The 18,139-nt window shown below is 46.8% G+C and overlaps 1 protein-coding gene across 1 annotated transcript; it reads left to right on the top strand.

The window, feature by feature from the left end:
• The first annotated feature begins 3,968 nt into the window (after positions 1-3,968).
• On the top strand, positions 3,969-10,753 carry LOC118167019 (G-protein coupled receptor 183-B-like). The gene is made up of 2 exons (XM_035326199.1): positions 3,969-4,765; positions 10,029-10,753. Exons 1-2 carry the CDS (start codon positions 4,728-4,730, stop codon positions 10,717-10,719), a joined length of 729 nt encoding a protein of 242 aa, XP_035182090.1. The 5' UTR covers positions 3,969-4,727; the 3' UTR covers positions 10,720-10,753.
• Positions 10,754-18,139: the final 7,386 nt, after the last annotated feature.

An 18,139-nucleotide genomic window follows, 5' to 3' on the forward strand; every position in this document is an offset into this window, starting at 1 on the left:
TCCACGTGTGAGTTAAACTCTTGCAACCCCAAATATTCCTCTGGGCTTTTCTGGTGGTTCTGTGTTTACCTCCCACTAACACAACAAGCTTATGCCCTGCTATTGTTTGCCACATAGGTGTAGAATTTGGAGAAGACACACCGCGAGTCAATACGCAGTAGACGGGACAAGGCTGGGACAACGTTGTTCCCTGTACCAGTACGTGACCTGCCACGAGGGTGGTTGGTACGGGGTTAGAGAAACCGGCTGCTGCCCAGACTGACGCCTCCTCACACCAGGACAGACGTCGCCTTTCCGTGCTGGCAGGAGGGCAGCAGGTCGCCAGAGATGGGGCCAGGTGTTGGCAGCAAACAGGATTTCTTATTATTCCATATCCCACAGGACTAGCCTTTGTCACTGCAGGCTGTCTGCCTTCTTAAGAGTAATTTTTGGAGGGGAAATATTGATGTTTGCATAGGAAATCTTCAGGCACATTTTTAGGACTAATTCAATTGAAGCCCAGCAGGACCCGAGCAAATCTTCCATTTCTTGCTGCTGTTAGGAAACAGAAATCTCATTCTAATGAACTCAGCCATTCGCAATGTGTCCAGACCTTGAGCAATGTTTTCAGTTAACAACTGAATTTTTTCAGTAGCAGTGGATCTTCATTTTTTACTCAATGACAATTCACTATTCCAGTTTATGAGCTGAACAAAACACAATTTTCTTTAAAAAGTAAACAAAGGGAAACAACCCCCAGATATCAGGAAAAACAAACAGAAAATCTCAACCCCAAACCAACGTAGACTTGGGAAACAACTACCAACTTGCCAAACTGACAAACATATTTGCAAATATTTTCTTCTACTGTAGCCTCAGTCACTGGAAAATAACTTCATTTTCTTTCAAGGGAAAAATAAAGTAGGACTCATATTCAAGGGAAGCACCACAAGTATTTTTGGAGGAACCAATTCCCAAAGGAAGTCTGGAGGAGCAACACGTTTGTCCTCCTGGCACTCAACGACAGCAGAGGACACGTTTCTGGGAAATGGCGTTGAACGCACTCCAGAACAGCAGCAGCATCCACACGTCTACATGAGAGCCTCCCCGTCAGCTCTCTGGATGTCCTGCCCCGTGGGAGCCCATCAGTGTCTGCAGATGACCAGTATGCACTGGTGCCAGTGCTGCAAGGGACTGGGACAGAAGGGGAACCACCCAAGTGTGTCCCAAGTCTTGCCAGTCCTGGAGATGACTGATTTTTTGCACATCCCTTTGCCTGTAGCAGGGCATGTGATGGGATGCCCGTTGCTGGTACCAGCTCCTTCCCAGCCTGGAGGCTACACACATAGCTACAAGTGGACCAAGGCTGGCTGTGTAGCAGCCCCGTGATGCCTGGCCATACCAAAACGAAGGCCAGCAGAGTAGAGAGGGCAGGTGCTTGGGGGAGCACGGAATTGGGGTGAGCATCACACACAGAGACTACAAGAGCAGCGCCTTCCTGGGAAGAGATGCAAGCTTTGTTTCCAGCATGACTCAAAAGGCAGGTGTCCTTGGGCCACTCAGAAACACACAGCAGTGCTGCTGTGGGACGTGAATATTGCTTGGGTGCAGTTTCATTTACTGTGAAGCAGAACTCAGTTCCTGGCCATGTTACTACAGAAATGTTAACAAAGTAAATTCACGGAGCGTGGAGCGAGAAGCATGTGTCTGAGAGACAGACAGAGGTGGTGCATCAGATATCTCTCTGTACATGTATAGCAAATGTTATCTTCTTGCACTCTGAAGAAACTCGTTGAAATGCAAAAGACATTATCAAATATGTGCTGGAAATAGTGCTGCTCTGCCCCAGAGGGGAAGAGCGCCCAGCGCCCATCCAGGCAGCAGGGAAGGCCTTGGGCATGCCGAGGGAGTTCCTTTTATTGCCCTGAGATTAGCACTCGGATTTCTGGGGTGAAGCAAGGCAGGGAGCAGGCCAGTGGCTCCCGGTGACACAGCTTGCTCCCATTTCCCTCTGCAAGGGAGAGCTGAGGGCAGGGCAGCTCTTGTGGCCGTGTGTGCTTCCAAGGGGCACCTCAGTGGCCGTTAGGAACAATAATAAATGCGTATAGGATGCACATAGGGTGCAGCTCCAAACCCATGAACACAATTCTTATAGGAAGACCGCAGACATGAGCTCACTACCCTCTTTTGTGGCAAGCTGGGGGATGTGGATGTGGTTTTCTGTGTTGTCACATGCTTCACACTCCGTATCTCTTCTCAGGTGTGAAGAGCTGGATGGTCCCACACCATCTGGACAGCATTTAGCTTTCTACAGAAAACAGACAGCACAGTCTGAAAAACAAACCACCAACAATAAAACAGGGCCAGCAAAGTCTTGGGACAGGGTCATCTCTGACCCCATCTCTGTATGAGGAAAGGAAGGTATTGGAACAGTCTGGGAGGAAACTGGAGGTCTCGAAAGACTTTTGGTCAGATTATTTATGAAATGTAAGAAATATGAGAAAAGTAAAACTTTGTGTATCTTGGCCTGAGGTTGAAAAGGAGACTTCCTTATCCATTCTTGCAGATGATTATGGTTTTGGCTTTTGTTTTCCTGGAAAATCTGGTAAAAATTCACCATACAGCCTTCCTGATTTTCCTATGCACCTCATCCCAGGAAACAAGGTCAAAACCGTTGGCCCTATTTATGATATGGGTGAGACTCAAAGAGTAAGCCTATGAATCTTCATGTATGTGGTAGGTACAAAACCCAAGAAAGTTAAAAATAAAGGGAGAACATAGAATAAGAATAAATGATACTTCAGATAAATGAAGGCAAGTAACAAGGGGACACTTAACAAGCAAAAATGCCATTTCCAGTAGGAAGATCTGGACTGGGCCTCAAGGAAATGAGGAGAAGTCATTAGGGAACATTAAAATCTAATCAAGACAAAGTACTGGATGAGTAACAGCAGTGAAAAAGAACCTTCTGCGTTGATGGGATGTAATAAGTTCCTTTAAAGTCAAATATTATTTTGTGATTCGATAAGCTAAGTAGCAATGTTATGCTGTGGTGTATTAAAGGCATAAAGAACACCGCTAATCAATGTCCAGAGCTGGCCAGAGCTCTCAAACAAGGGTGTAACACAAAACAAACAAGTTATGGAAAAATGCTTGGAACCATCTCCTACTGCACAAATTGTTGTGAGCCGGCTTATCGGGGTTGCTGCACTGCTGCTGGTTATGTCAGGGAGATGGAGGTGAGTTCAGAGGGGAGCCCCGTGAGCGAGCACTCGTCAGGAGCAATTAGTAAGGCAGGCAGGGATTAACTGGGGGAGCTGCCTACAGCTTCCCCGTGGTGGGCCCGTCTCCTCCCAGCCCTGCAGCAGTGGATGGAGCGGGGCACAGCTCAGCCCCGGAGCGCCCATCTCACCCTGCCGTGCTCCTCGGGACCGTACCAGGGTTTTGCAGGGCGGGCACAGGCAGGGGAAGCACTCTGATGAAATGGGTTGTGCCCTGCAGAAGCAGAGGGTTTTGCTTTATCTTTTCCGGGGGTGGGCTAATATTATGAAATTTCAAGCTGCTGAGAAAGCATGTGACTCTCACAGAATTTATGCTCTCGCAGCTGACAATTTTATCATCCTGACAAGCAAAATAACTAAGTATCATAGAAACAGTAGCTGTAAAAAATTTAAAACCACTACAGAGAGCATCTGGGAAAAAGCTAAGTTGTTCTTATTAAAATCAAATATAAAAATAAATATAAATCAAAATTTATATAATTTTATCACAAGTCAAATTCCTTTTTTCAGGGACTTCCTCTGGCTTTGGTGAATGCCCTCTCCCCAGGACCCCGTCACAAACCCACGGCTGCAGCTGCCTGCGAGCACACGGGTGAATGCAGGGCCCTGTCCTGGTCAGGTCTGGGCTCTAACTCATCTCCTGGGATTTCAGCCACTTTATCCCCCCTCCTACAGCTTTCTGTGGCTTGGAGGAGTGGTGAGGGTGGTACCAGGCTGGCAAGCTCCGAAAGCAAGGCAGCTTTCGTTTCTGCCTTTAATTCCCCGCTTTGATGTGATGACTCTGAGCAGGAGATGGGTATTCGAGATCAGGTCGGGAGCTGTGGTGTTGTGTTCTCGTGTGTACAAACACATGGGTCTGCTATTCCTCAGGATATCTGCGGGACCCTGCTCTGCTCTCCCACTGCAGTGAGACCCCGTGGGAAGCCTGCCCGGTACCGAAACGCCGACAAACTCAGCTTAACCCACGTCACCCCTGGAGAACAATAGGGGAAGGTTGTGCCAACGTCATCAGCACCAAACCCGGGTATCCCCAGCAACAGCAACACAAACACCCGTCGGGATGGCCCAGTCCTGCTCTGCATGCTGGAGGACACTGCTTCTATACTCAGAAGAAACTCATTTTTTTACTCACGGATAATCTGCGATAGCTCATGCGACACCCAGACAAACCCAAGCTCTCACCGCAATCTGCTCCAGCTGTTGCCATGTATTTGAGGAAGTGTCTGGGACTCCTCTGCCAAACAGGGCATCATTTTTTCCAGACAGAGGAAAGTTAATAACTGTCATGATTCAGGCGAGCAGTTCTTGTGAAACCAGCTCTGGGGATGGTGCCTAGCCAAACAAATCCTGTTGGCGTAGCCCAGCGCTCTGACGTGGTGCACTATGCACGGGGCTATATAAACCAGGAAGCAATCCAAGGCAAACGGCACACTTAGCTCTGCTGCAGACCATACACAGCATACAGTGATGGAGAAAGCTATTTCTGGCTGCTTTTTCCAGCAAATGTAAGTATTTTTGCTTTTAAACTAAGTGAAAGCTAACATACTTCATTACAGTCAGGGTATTTGGTGGTAATTTGGGTTTCAACGTTGTGCTCCTCTACTATATGTTCTCTGACACAATTCCAAGAAGAATTTTGGAAGGAACTATTTGTTTAAGAGTAGGAGATATTTTTATGTACCTCTCAGACTACAGTGACATAACCAAGACCGTTGAGGAGCTATTGTTAACTGGAATTTGTAAATTGTCTCAGGAGAACAATGTCGGTACAGATAAAAACCAGCACAGATGAAAATGCTAATTCAGGAGACCTGCTGTGGGTTTGAGCTGAGGCTGCTACCTGGAGCAGGACTAAACAGAAGCTGTCTAAGTGTCACTGTCCACACACAGCAACCCGCCTGCGGAAGACCTGCCACTAAAACCTCAAGAGGCTGCTTTGAAAACCACAAATAAATAGATGACTCGGCTCAGGTTGCCTTCTTTGCTGGTTCTGGCTATTGTGGCAGGATGGGGGCAGCCGTTCTGGAAGCGGCCCCCGTGCCCGTTTCCCCCCAGCCCCATCCCAGTCCTGATCCCAGCTTCCTGGCATGGACAGAGGAAGGTTTGGTGATGGAGAGCGGCTGCTCTGCTCCCTGTGGTCCTCTGCAGGCCGGCACAGCTGGGGGAAGCTCTTTAATCTGAGGGCTGTGGCTGCCTACTGATAAGGCCAGGACCAATCTTTGGTACCAAGGCTGGTTAGAGCAATGAGGACACAAAGAATCATAGAACTGTACCCTAAAACTATCCTTGGTGCCTGTGGGCAGCACTCCCTGCTTCCCCTAAAACCTAGTCCGTGCCCACACAGCATTCAGGAGGGCGCACACCAGCAGGTGCCAACAATGTGCTGAGGGGCACTGAAGCTCTAAATACAACTAAGAATGAAAGTCCAGTGCCAGGAATGTCTCCTAGCTCTAGAGCAGATGTATCCAGGCAGCGTTTGGAGCAAGTACTGGGACCTGGGATACTCTTTTCCCTAGGAACCCCCCCCCCCCCTGATACTCATATGTGGTCCCCGAGCCTTTCCTAATCCCTGACCGGGCCCAGGGTGTCAGGTGTTTTCCTGCGCTGTGCCCAGATTCCTCAGGTGGTACGAAAAGCGTCCCCGCCTCAGGACAATCTGCAGCCTGCTGGTCGGGACGCTGCTGGGAGATAAACATCTCAATTCCCTGCGGCAAAGGAGGAAATCGAACCTAGTTCTGCTGCATTCTGGGTGGGAGCTTTAACCTCTAAATCATAGCATGAAAGGGGTGGAGGGAAGGAGCCACAGCAATGATCCCATCTCCTGAAGCAGCCGTTCCCTGAAAGGAAGGACACCACGGACACGTCTAGAACAGAAAGTGGGAAGGCACCATCCTTCGGGAATCTCCAGTTCCTCTGCAGAGTGCTTTGTGACCTTCCCTGAGATGTTGGCAGCATTACGTAAATCACCAAAGCTTTCAGGAAGGGAAGATATGAAAAACACTTTGAGCTCCTGAGCATCTGGACCGGCTGCTTCTGGGCATGTCCCCCGGCTGTTCCGGCTGCTCAGCATCCTTTTCCAGCACTCGTCATTGCGACAGCCTGTGGCTCATCACCAAGTCCCGAGGTGCAAGATAGGCCCCAATGCCTGGAAGCTCCATGTTAAAGTGTTCCACATGGCCGTGATGAAGATCGGTTGTAAATCCAAACATTGGTGTCTTCTTCACTTCAAACTTACATGAAAAAAGAAAGAAAGAAAGAAAGAAAGAAAGAAAGAAAGAAAGAAAGAAAGAAAGAAAGAAAGAAAGAAAGAAAGAAAGAAAGAAAGAAAGAAAGAAAGAAAGAAAGAAAGAAAGAAAGAAAGAAAGAAAGAAAGAAGGAAAGAAAGAAGGAAAGAAAGAAAGAAAGAAGGAAGGAAAGAAAGGAAGAAAGAAGGAAGGAAAGAAAGGAAGAAAGAAAGAAGGAAAGAAAGAAGGAAAGAAAGAAAGAAAGAAAGAAAGGATGGAGGAAATACATGAATGGACAAACTCACTGGGGAAATCTGGTTTTATCAAAATGGCAAACTTCCTCTTGATGCAGTTTATTTTCCAGTGAAGTTTTATTTCCACATTTTACAGAGATGTAAAACCTGAAGTTAATGAATTGCACATTTTCCTCACTCATTCAGCTGCTCAAACCAGTTTAGATTTGTTTATTACTCTTCATCTGGGAATCATAGCCTTGAATTTAGCTGAAGTCTTGTGGCCAGCTATGTCGACCTTCAGCACACAGCAGGCTGGGTGAGGTTATGTGTACTTTCCATCATGTGACAATTCATGGCAGTGACCAGTTGTCTTAAAATGAGCTAAGACCTTCAAGGGAAATCATTTGTCTGCTCAAAAATCTACTTAGTATTAAAATATACAAAAAAAAAAAAAAAAAAAAAGAAGGCTCCAATCCAAACAAGAGGCAAACGTTCTTAATAATACCTGTTCAAACAAGGAGCAGCTTGCTTGAATAACAAAATAAATCAGAATTCAACTACACATACCACAGCTTGGTGTTCCTCCACTCCTAGCCAGGGAGAGGTACAAGCTTTCACACTGTGTTCTGGGATGGTTTGTTCCAATAGTAGATCCTCATTTCACTGATGCTCTGAATCCAAACAAATGGCCAAACCAATGCTCAGAAATTAACCTTTCTCTCAACCTCCTCTTTCATCAGCAGTGAAGCAAAGCCACTTCTTTGTAAGTTAGTTTACAATAAAGGGGCTGCACTGTCAAAGGACTTGGTTTTAATGGAAAGAACACTGAATTACAGAAAGCTTTTGCTTTCTATAGAAATTGAAGAATCCTTTCTTTCTAGTTAATCACTGTGCCAAACTAGGGTAAGACGAACTGTATCACAATTCAGATGGAGTAAAAGACTAAATTTTTCCTACTTCTTTGGAAAAGGATTCCACTAACAAGTTGGCTCAGATATATAAAAGAATAGAAAAGGTGCATATGAATTTTGGATTACTCAACCTGGTATAAACCAAGCCTCAACAAGCAACAGGAATCCCACCCTTAAAAAAGTTGGCTTGAATAGTACCTTTCATAGGAATTACACAGAATTATCACTTTTGCATGATCTCACCAAAAAAAAAAAAAAAAAAAAAAAAGGCAAGAACTAAATCAACCACCCGGACCTGTTAGGTAACTGCAGGAAAAGCTCGGTACTACGAGCTGCAGGGTGCTCATATCAGGAATACCAGGAACTTCCATAAGGAGATGGGTGCTAAAGTACAGAAGAAACGGCATTGTTACCTTTAGCTACATCTGTGGTCACCTCACCAATGATCTGATTGTAGAGCCACTACTCAAAATAAAAGGGAGTAACTGTCAAAGTTAGAACAGAGTCTGGATAAAGATGGGTTTGGAAGCGTTACAGCAAACAACTGAGGCACAGCTAAACGATGAACTCGAAACACAACACAAACAGCTTCATAGATGACTCAAACAAAATTGTTAGTGTAACTATAACAGTGATAATATTTTAATGATTGGAAATAGTGCTTTCTGAGCAAGGAGTACATTGTTGTGTCCCAGGGTGTCCTGAACAAACGTTCATGTGTGACATGAGCCGTAACTTTAATATTATCACAAGAGATGGTTCTTGACAAAACCAACATTATTTCATTTGTGGGTATGGGTTATTAACATTTGGTAATCTAAATGCTTTTCAGTGATGTGAGAAATAGGGCTGAGAGGCAGCTGAAGACCATCAGCCTACCAGCAGATGCTGTCTGTTCCTCCCTGTACTCCTAACAGCCACCCTGAACACTCCCGGCAATGAAGGGTCCACGATTTCTCACGACAAACTGTTCCAGTGCTCGATCATCCTTCCTGTTAATACTCTCCTTACTTGTGATCTAAATTATCTTAATGTAAATTAAACAAATGAGTGTCTCCTCTAATCCAGACTGCGCAACCCCGACTCCCTTCCCTCTGTATCATGTTTTATCTCTTATCACTGTCTTCAATCTCCTTGAAACACCTTCAGCAATCAATACTCTCTTGAACTGCTGACCTCAAAACTGGTTTCGGTGCTTCAGTCAAGACTTAACTTGTGCCAAGCAAAACTGAAGACTCATCCCACGTATTTCCAGACCCTATTCCTGCCTGTGCATCACAGGACAGTCCCTGCCTTTTCCCAGCACGAGTGTTGCTGACACGAGCTGCGGGTGTTGCAACCACCGCAAGGTGCAGGCTGTATTGATAACCGTGTGTGCCAGCGCTGCCGCCTACGGCAGCCTTCCTCCTCCCCGGGCTTCTTCCCTCTCCCTCCCACACCTCCGTTCCTCCTCTCGCTCACCACATCGCGGGCTCATGTCTAGATCTGAAACTGTACTTGCAGATTCGTGGTAACAAACTTAATAAGCACAAACTCTAATACCTGTTGTAGTTAATGAGAATGCACAAAAGGACAGATGTCTGCAAGATCTGATACAGCATTCCTTCCATCTCAGATAATTAGCCTCTTCTTCTTTTCCCACCTAGCTATGCATGACTTAATTGTTGTTTCATCTAGTCCACATTCCCTTAGTGTGTTCCTTTGTAGGAATGCTTTGTGAAGCAATATTGGAAGTCTTAATAAAATTCAAGACATATGGTGCTTGCTGATTGTTTTCTCCCCTGTGAGATCTATTACCCTTCTACAGAAGGAAGCTGAGCTCATTTAATAGGCTTTATCTGTGAGAAAACCACATTATTCTTTCTTATTTCCACTCTATCCCTTAGATAACAATGTGTTTGATTATTTTAGTCATTTTCTGGGAACTGGCTCCTCTGGCTCTTCCTTTTGAAAGACAGGGCCCACCTTTGTTATTCCATGTTTTCTGGAGCTTCTTTCATTTTTCTTTTAAGATTTCCCAGTGATATTATGTTGAATTATTGACCCACAAAGGCAAACAGAAAAAAAAAGCTTGCATAATGAAAGTAGCCTCTTCTGACCTTAATTTTCCCAGTGATAGCCAAGTCATTCCAGTTCCCTGAAATGACCCCTTCAGTAATTACAAGAAAATGCTACAATTCCTGGGTTTTATATGCAATCTACTTAATAATTGATGAGCTGTGAGGATTTCACGTACTGAATGACTGTGAAGCTCAGTAACTGACCAAAGCCACAATGATGCTGGAGTTTGCAGGATGCCAGCCGGTGCCTGTATGAAAGCAGGTAATATAATGCTAATTTTCTGCAACGTATCCCACTCGTCTTACATGTAATCAACCTTTTTTATATGCATTCCAGGTATTCTTCCCTGACTGGTATTTCTATGGAGAGAGACCACATGAAAGATCTCAGAAGATACCTGGTACTTAAATATATCCAATACCTTGTCCTGTCTTCTTCAAATGCTGTCAGCACCCTTCTGGGCTTGCTGGGCAGCTTGTACGTGACAATCATCCTGCAGTCTGCAAAGGTTTCGTCCAAGTCCACCACAGTTCTCATCGCGAGTCTAGCAAAAGCAGACATCCTGGTTTCTGTGAGCGTTGCTGCTGAGATGGTCGCGTGGACCTTTGATGTTGCTATCTCATCTCCAGCATTCGCCTCGGCCCTGCTGCAGAACCTGCTCACTGCAAACGCACACATCAGCGCCTTGCTGCTGAGCTGCGTTGCCCTCGAAGCTTACTTGATCACCTTCTTCCCCACAGAGTCTCGCCATCTGCGGACGGTGAAAAACGCCCGACGGACTTCCAGGATCATCTGGCTCTTGGTAGCCGCCGAGTGCATCCTGCTCCAGACGGATGACCTCCTGAAGGCCGGCGGCGCTCCTGCTCCCGTCTGCAGCCCTTTGGTGTTTCATTTCTCCAGCAGCGCCGCAGCCCTCCTCAGGACCCTCAGTTACTTCCTGGGCATTCTTCTAAGGATTGTCAATGTCTACTTCTACTACAAAATATTTTTCAGCATGTCCAACAGATCTGCGCTAAAAACAAAGTAGTGCATATTGCCAGAGAAGGCAGTGCTGTGACCCCAGACAGAAGGGTGCTTAGAGGCTTACTCAGGGATCTGTTGAGCCAAGAGCTGTGGAATTGTACACTAAAGACATTGCCTGTGTCCTAAAATCTCACTCACGCAGGGACCAGCAGGTGGGATGAAGAGACAAGGCGAGCCCCAGGCTGAGCTCATGGGCTGGTCCCGTGGCCAGCATCATCCCCACCACGCCTCGGTTTCCTCGTCTGTGTGCCGGGGATGGGGATAACTGCATTTTGTCCCATCTCAAGGGGGCTGAGAGATTAAACTTCTGCGGCACGTTCTGCAACCCAGGGATGGAAAAGATGGAAAATAAAAGTGAAATAAGCCCAAATTAAGGTATTAATAGCCCAGATGCTGCACACAGCCTCCCTCTGTCATGGTTCTGGATATTCATCTTGCCAGCTTGAACACAGCAATAAAACTCAGCCTATTTGAGAAGGAAAAGACCGTGGGGCACAAAGCCCAAGTGCGACTGATTTTGGCTCCAAGTTGCCCCCCTGCAGGCTGCGTTAGGTCCTCACACGAGAACCTGTACCTGTGAATACCTGACATGGCCCACCAGCACCAGCTCCTGGGCAATTAGGCTGTTAGGGCTGAAAATTGGATCTGTGGGCATTTTTCTGAGTGGCCTGTGATCCAAGGCGACAGGAGGCCCAGGAGCTGTCAATTAGAGATGAGACTTCAGAGAGACAAAGCAAGCGGCGAGCGCGGAGGAGTTTCCTGCTCTGCTCCTCCCACCAGCTAGTTTCTAAATTTCACAATCACACTTTTTGTACTTGGTCTCAGAAATGTTCTTTTTTGTTTGTTTGTTTCCCTTCTTCACCACAATAAACTCGATCTTCCCTGTTTCCTTTCCTCCTTCTCTTTGCGTTTCTTCATGATCCTTGTTAGATGCCCTCAGAAAGGGCCAGGTCATTGCTTCTATGTCAAAAATCGAGCAGTAATAATGTGGATGTACATGGCTGGCTCTGAGAGGTGAAAGTACTGAGCTCTTACCTACAACTGCTGAAATCTTTCAAAATCGTTTAATCCCTTTGGCTGCAGTAACAGATTAATATATATATATATATTATTATTATGGAAATTCACTGAAGTTAGCTGTGTACGTGCAGTTATTGACGATGAATATTGGTGGTGTCAGAGCTCCTGTCCGCAGAGATGTGGACAATGCAGGGCCAGAAGCGAGTGAAGGGTGCCTGACACGTTTCTCAGAGGGCTCAAAGGAAGCACTGCTGAGGGCTGGCTATCGAGCAAAAGCAGAACAGAAACATAATCAAGTCACTTAAAAAAACTTTGATGCAATCCCTTAAATTAGGATGTTGCCCAACAAAGGCAACTTCTTCTGCAAGAAGAACATACTAATAATTGGAGGTACTGTGACGCGTTTGTATTTTGAAAGCCTGAAGTACTACTTCCACGAGAAACTAAATGCTACCTGAAGTGCCGTAATAAATAAAGTTCTGTTTGTTAAAGCGTACGCATTATTTGTTACAAACGCGCATTCTTTCCAAGGACCTTTCACCACTGTACTTCCAGCTTGCAGATGCCTGACCCATCACCAGCAGATTGGAGCTTTTTTTTTTTTTTTTTTTTTTTTTTTTTTTTTTTTCTGTATAAGGCTTACAGCTTTTTTAATCTTTGAATTCATCACTTGGCTCGAGATTTTTTTTTTGTTTGCTTGGCTTTTGTGACAAGTGCCTTTGCCCTCAGGACAATCTTTTTCTTAAGAAGTTAATGAAAGCAAATACTGAGCATGGCTTGGCTTAGACAGCGTGTAAAAACAGGGTAGCCTACAGTGAAACACTTCAGATATCGTTCTGGCATCTGGGAATTGGGATCCCAGGACCAAGCTGCACGTGCACAAGCGTTTGCAGTGGTTGGCACTTTCTTCTGCTCTTGCCAGGGGGACATGGGGACACGGAGCTTTTAGCAGCCCTGTTACTGAAGCAGCTTTAGCACAGTGCTGTTTTCCCTGAGCAGGAGGAAAATGGGCAATGGGAAACCATGCTGCCTGCCTGCTTTCCTGTCCTGTGGGGTCCAGGCTGTGGCTCCCTGAGGCTGCACGGTTCATTTGTCAGGCTGTAGCTCAGTGTCTTTGGCCACAGACCATTCCCTCACCTTGGCCGGGTGCTTGGTTGCCCTGTCTGGATTCCTGCAGCTCTCCAGCCTTGCCCAGATGCTCCCTCAGGAGACAGGTGATTACGGCAAGGGGAAGCCCTTTTCTGATCACGGTAATGTTTTTTGTTTGTTTGTTTGTTTGTTTGTTTGTTTCTTAAGGTTTTAAATAATTATTTTTCTATCTGGACATATTGGCAATGATTAATAAAGCAGTTATCGCAGTAGGTTCATCTGGATGTCTACTCTGCGTCTGATACATTCAGTATCAGTCATGGCTGTGTTTAAATAACAGCAAAAGGAAGCTGTCCTAACTAACTGCCCATCTCCCAGCCTGGCACAGCAAGGGAAGGACCAGCAGCTGGCGCTCCTGGCAGCTTTAGAAAAGGAGAGAACAAAATGGAAGCACTTGTGGGCGCAGACAAGAGCCAGGACCCCCCTTCAGGGAGCTCTGCTGTGCTGTGCTGTGCCTTTTGTATTTCTCTTCTCAGTCTTGCCTCAAGATCTCCTGCAGAGGAAACACCTAGGCAATGAGTTTATCCTAGCGGCTCAAGCACCAGGACGTGCTTTTCACCTGACTGTGAGGTCAGGCTTTAAATAATACCATCCACTTGTCTCTGTTGCGCTGTGAGCACCAAAGCAACGGTTATTCTAACATTCAGAAACATCAGACACTCACATGCCCTGGAAAAAGTGAATCATTTAATACAAGACAATCCACAAAATGGTGACTAAACAGAGCTGAGGCTCTCACTGTGCAAAATGAGACTTCAATAAATTTCTTCTCCCTTCCAAGTGACTCATTTCCATCTCCATAGTATGCATGAGCATTTCACTAATCTTAAGTAAGCTAAAAACCAAAAGGATGTTAGCTGATGTTAATACTACAGCACTGCCCTACAAAAGCAAAGGAATCAGTAATGGTTTTCATCTTTCTCCAGCATGTCTGAACATGGTTTGTGTCCCAGAATATTGTGCTGGATACATCTTCAGGACAATTTCTAGTTTCTGGGGAGTTATTGATGGAGATCTGCCCAAAAATACAAATAAAACCAGGTTATCTCTGGTAGAACCTGAGTGATCTGTTATCCTGCTGCCTGCTCTTGTGCATATGAAGGAGCAGTGACCTATTTATTGATCCTTTGTATTCAAAACCCAAGGAATATACACACAGAAACAAGCAATCCCATGGCTCTCAGATTTTATTGCACTCTCTGCTAACCACACACCCCCTGAAAGGCAAATGAATCCCTCAAATAGGCTTCAACAAGAGAAACGTATCATAAAGAAAAATGCAAATTCCTGGGGCTGTCATCGTTCTGCAGAAGTAACCTCAGGCCCCCTAACCACGGCTGCTCCTCCTGCTCTGATTGCTGTGCCTCTGCCACGACGGGTTTGCAAGAAAAAAACCCTGAGAGGTGAAGAACACATCACAGCCTGGGGGGATTTCCTCGGCCGTGGCGAAGTCTGAATCTGCTCACCAAAGCTGAGACGGGGGTACAATAAAATTTCAGGGATTGAATTTGCTTAGCTAAGATGTAAGGAAAAGTTGATTACCTTCCCATGGTCAAATGTGGCAAGATTTTTATTAGTGAACCTTCAGACCACATTTGACTCCTCATGAGGTAAACGGGGACACTGAGAAAACCCAAAGGACAGTGAGACGCTGCCACACACTTGTATCTCCTGTCCTAAATCTAAGCAACCGAAAGCAAATTCATGTTCTGCTGTTGCACGCTTACCAGCGGTCTGTCCACATCTCCTCCACTTCTGATCACCTTCTCAAGTGCAGAGGAAACAAACCTTACACAGGATGATAAAACTGATAAATAGAAAGCGTTTCCTTTCCCCCGTCAGCAGAAAGGCACCAGGGAGCTCGAGAATCCAGGGTCTACATGCAGGCTGGGTACAAATTCGGCTGCTGAGTGAGAGGAGCCCCCTTCCTGTTGTTGAAGGCTGAAGTGTCTGAAGTGCTGCTTTCTGCACGCCCTTCAGCCCATGGTCTGAAGCGAGTCCTCAAGGGGATGATGAGTCTGTAGCTTTTCCCTGTGTTGGTGTGTCCTTTGTGCCAGCAGGAGCCACCGGCAGCGTCCCTCCCGTGGGCTGGGCTTTACTCGTGGCGACCAGGCTGCAGCCGAGGGAGATGCTTCACAAGGAAGCTCTGTCCTCTGGGGCAGCACTTTGGGCAGCGGCCCAAATTAGCCATGATTTTGCATGGCTGGAATCCCCAAATCGCTCTGTGGTTGATGACAGATCCTGCGCTCCCTTTGTTTACATCTTCAGGTGAAGTTTCTAAATCTTTACAAGAAAGGGGATTTCTCCACAGCCCTGCTAAGAGGCACGGGCCTTTTTTTCCTTTGCACTTGTAGTACGAATCTCTTGGTGGCCTGAGCTGACGATCAGCCCCTCAGGTCACTCACATAGTGGTGTCAGGGAGGTCAGGGTGCTGTCTGCAGGTCTGTGTTTGTCAGGAGCTCGGGGCAATTTTCTGCAGTGAAAACCAACAGCACGCACTCCCTGGCTTCATCAGCAGCACGGGCACTGCTGTTGCCTTGAAGCTGAGGAAATTCAGCTCATCCTCTCCTCTCCCCAACCACAGAAGCCTTTTGTGGGATGCTGAGGAAGGAAAACCTTCCCCATACCGATGGGAGAGGGAGGGCAGGACGCAGCCTGGCGCCAGGCAGGCGTTTACACGGGGTACTCATCCAGCTGCCAGAGCCTCAGCTTGGATGTGCTGCGTCTTAACACCAAATGCTCGCAGATGCAGCAGAAACCACCATTTTGGGCAGCCTGAAATCCTTTCAGAGCTCTAAAGAAGTGTTGCAGAGCTTTTAAGGGCTTTTCCAAGTGATGTGCAGCCCAGGGGTCCATGGTGAATGGCAGAAAGTCCACGGTAGATCCTGGAAACTTAGAAAAAGGTGGCCAGGCGTGAAGACAGGTCAGGGAAGGTGCTGTTAATGGCAAGCCCCACAGGGTGAGGGCGAGCTGGTGGTGATGGACAAAGCAGGGCAGGAAGGCCAAGAGCACATCTGCAGCCTGTCTGTTGTTTAGGGGCTGGTAACCTTGGACACATCTCTCCAAAGCTGGAAAAGGTCCTTGGCTACAAGCTAATGGGCCTACTGGGAAAACAAGGCGGGTTGCTGTTCATCAGGAGACCATCCTAAAAATGAGGTAAGGGTGAAAAAAATGCCAGCAACCTGGGTTGTGCAAAGATCTTTGCATTACTGTGTGAAGCTTGCGACCAACTCAAGTGCTGTCTTGGGTACAAGTTCTCTTTTTCAACACCTGCCAAGCAGCATAAAATAAATTGCAAAACACGTCAGCCCCAGTGGGCAGCAGTGTGAAATCCTCGCAGAGCATATCATTATCTGCCATTCGAGCTCCTTGAAGTCTCGTGGATCTGCCTGGCTGCCTCGTAACCATGAGCAGATAAGCAACTCTAGCACATTGTTCCCAAGGGAGCCGTGCATAAGCAATGATAGCATTTAGGAACGCAGCCCCATCCATTGAAGGGAGAGGAGAACAGCAAATACTGGGGCCAGCGGGCCTGGAGGACCCAGCGCAGGAGCAGACAGATGCAAACGACGCAGTGCTTGAAGTGTGGGTCAATCAGGAACCATGTCATGGCAGTGTTACTGTATGAGCAGGAAGCTGGAATAAAAGCAAATTTGGAATAGATATGTGATGGTGCACCAAGAGGGAAATTTCCAGGTCATGGGAATGACTGGAATGGTGCTGTTAAAATACACTGTTGAGGGTAAACAGCATGTTTTCCTCACTTAAAAATTACAGCAAGAACTGAACCTTTCTCATGCCTTTGCTGAGACGCCCCTTACAAATAAAGCTTGAAATTAATCCAAGGAGCCATTTCTGAGAAAGAGACAGTCAGACAGGAAAGTATTTTTCTATACATAGGTCATCTTTCAGGGATCTGTTTTCTCAAGCACTGAGGACCCAAACAAAGGACTTGCAGACCTCTCACAACCCACACGAACAGATCAAGCTGAAGAGATGCTTTTGCTCCTTGCAGTAAATTCTGTTCCTAGAAGACACAGAGTTATCTTGGAAAACTGTGCTATTTTGACATAGGTGTCCAAGAGATTCTGGAAAATGAGCATTTCCCTTCAAACAGATGTTAGCTCAATTTTCTTTAATTCACAGAATTTCCCCCCCAGTACATTTCAAATAGCTCTGAGGGTGCTTAATAATGAAACTGAGTGCCTTATAAAGTGCAGAAGCTATTTTGGCACCAGGGCTGCGGGCTGGGGAGCAGTGCCTGGAGAGGCAGCGAGACCCTCTGCAGGGTGCTGAGCAGCCCCTTGGGTCCCGGCACATCCTGCCCCCAGGTTGACTGGTTGCACTCCAGCTTGTTTGTGCTGTGTCATTTCTGAAACTGCCTCTCTCGGCACTGATCACCTTTCTCACTTGCACATCGTGCCCTCTGCTGGGAAAGCAACGGCTTAGGCCAGATGAGACGAAAACGGTCCTGGTTTGCTCTGGTGGATGCTACGACACAGCTGGACGATCGCCTGCCCATCGCGATGCTGCCAGAACTGTCACCGTGGGGTCACCTGCCCCCTGCCACCTCGCTCCTCTGCACACCGTGCCTGTCTGTCCACAGCTGCTTTGGGAGCTCTGCTCTGCACGCTGCAGCTACGTCCAATAGATCCCGTCAGGGCTGAGTCCCACTCCCTCACCCCAGGGATTACTCGAGTGAGGTCAAGAAATTACACAACTGCAAAGCCAGTGCTGAGGAATAAATCTGTCACACTTATTTTGTGTTAAATAAATACTGATACTCATGGAAATTAATATTTACCAGGGAGAGATAGATAGTTTAGTCTAACACCACTCTTCTTTTTTAAACTTTTAGCCCAAATATGGGTTTGTTTTCTGCTTCTTGGATTTGCATTCTGGCTTTTGGTATTTGTGAGCATTTTACTTCCAGTTCTCTGATAACAAAAGCAGAAGCAGAAAAATAGCACATCTTTTTTGGCTGCACACAGTGACCAGTTCCGGCCGTGCCTGGAGCATGCTTCTGCTGCTCGTGGGTTTGTGAAGCCTCCAGCAGCTCCGGAAAGCCAGAGCTGCCAGAGCCCTGGACCTGGGCACGTACAGAAGGGGGCTCCGAGGGACTTGTCTGAGCAGCGGGCAGGTGCTGATCCGTCTGCACCAAGGAGCCTGCGCTCAAGTCAGTGTGGGGCCGTGCTCGCCTGATCACAAAGAGTTAATAGGAACATGCAGGGGGTGAGAGCAGCATTTTCAAAATG

This window comes from Oxyura jamaicensis, chromosome 4 (genome assembly GCF_011077185.1).
Source record: "Oxyura jamaicensis isolate SHBP4307 breed ruddy duck chromosome 4, BPBGC_Ojam_1.0, whole genome shotgun sequence".
Classification (NCBI taxonomy): domain Eukaryota; kingdom Metazoa; phylum Chordata; class Aves; order Anseriformes; family Anatidae; genus Oxyura; species Oxyura jamaicensis.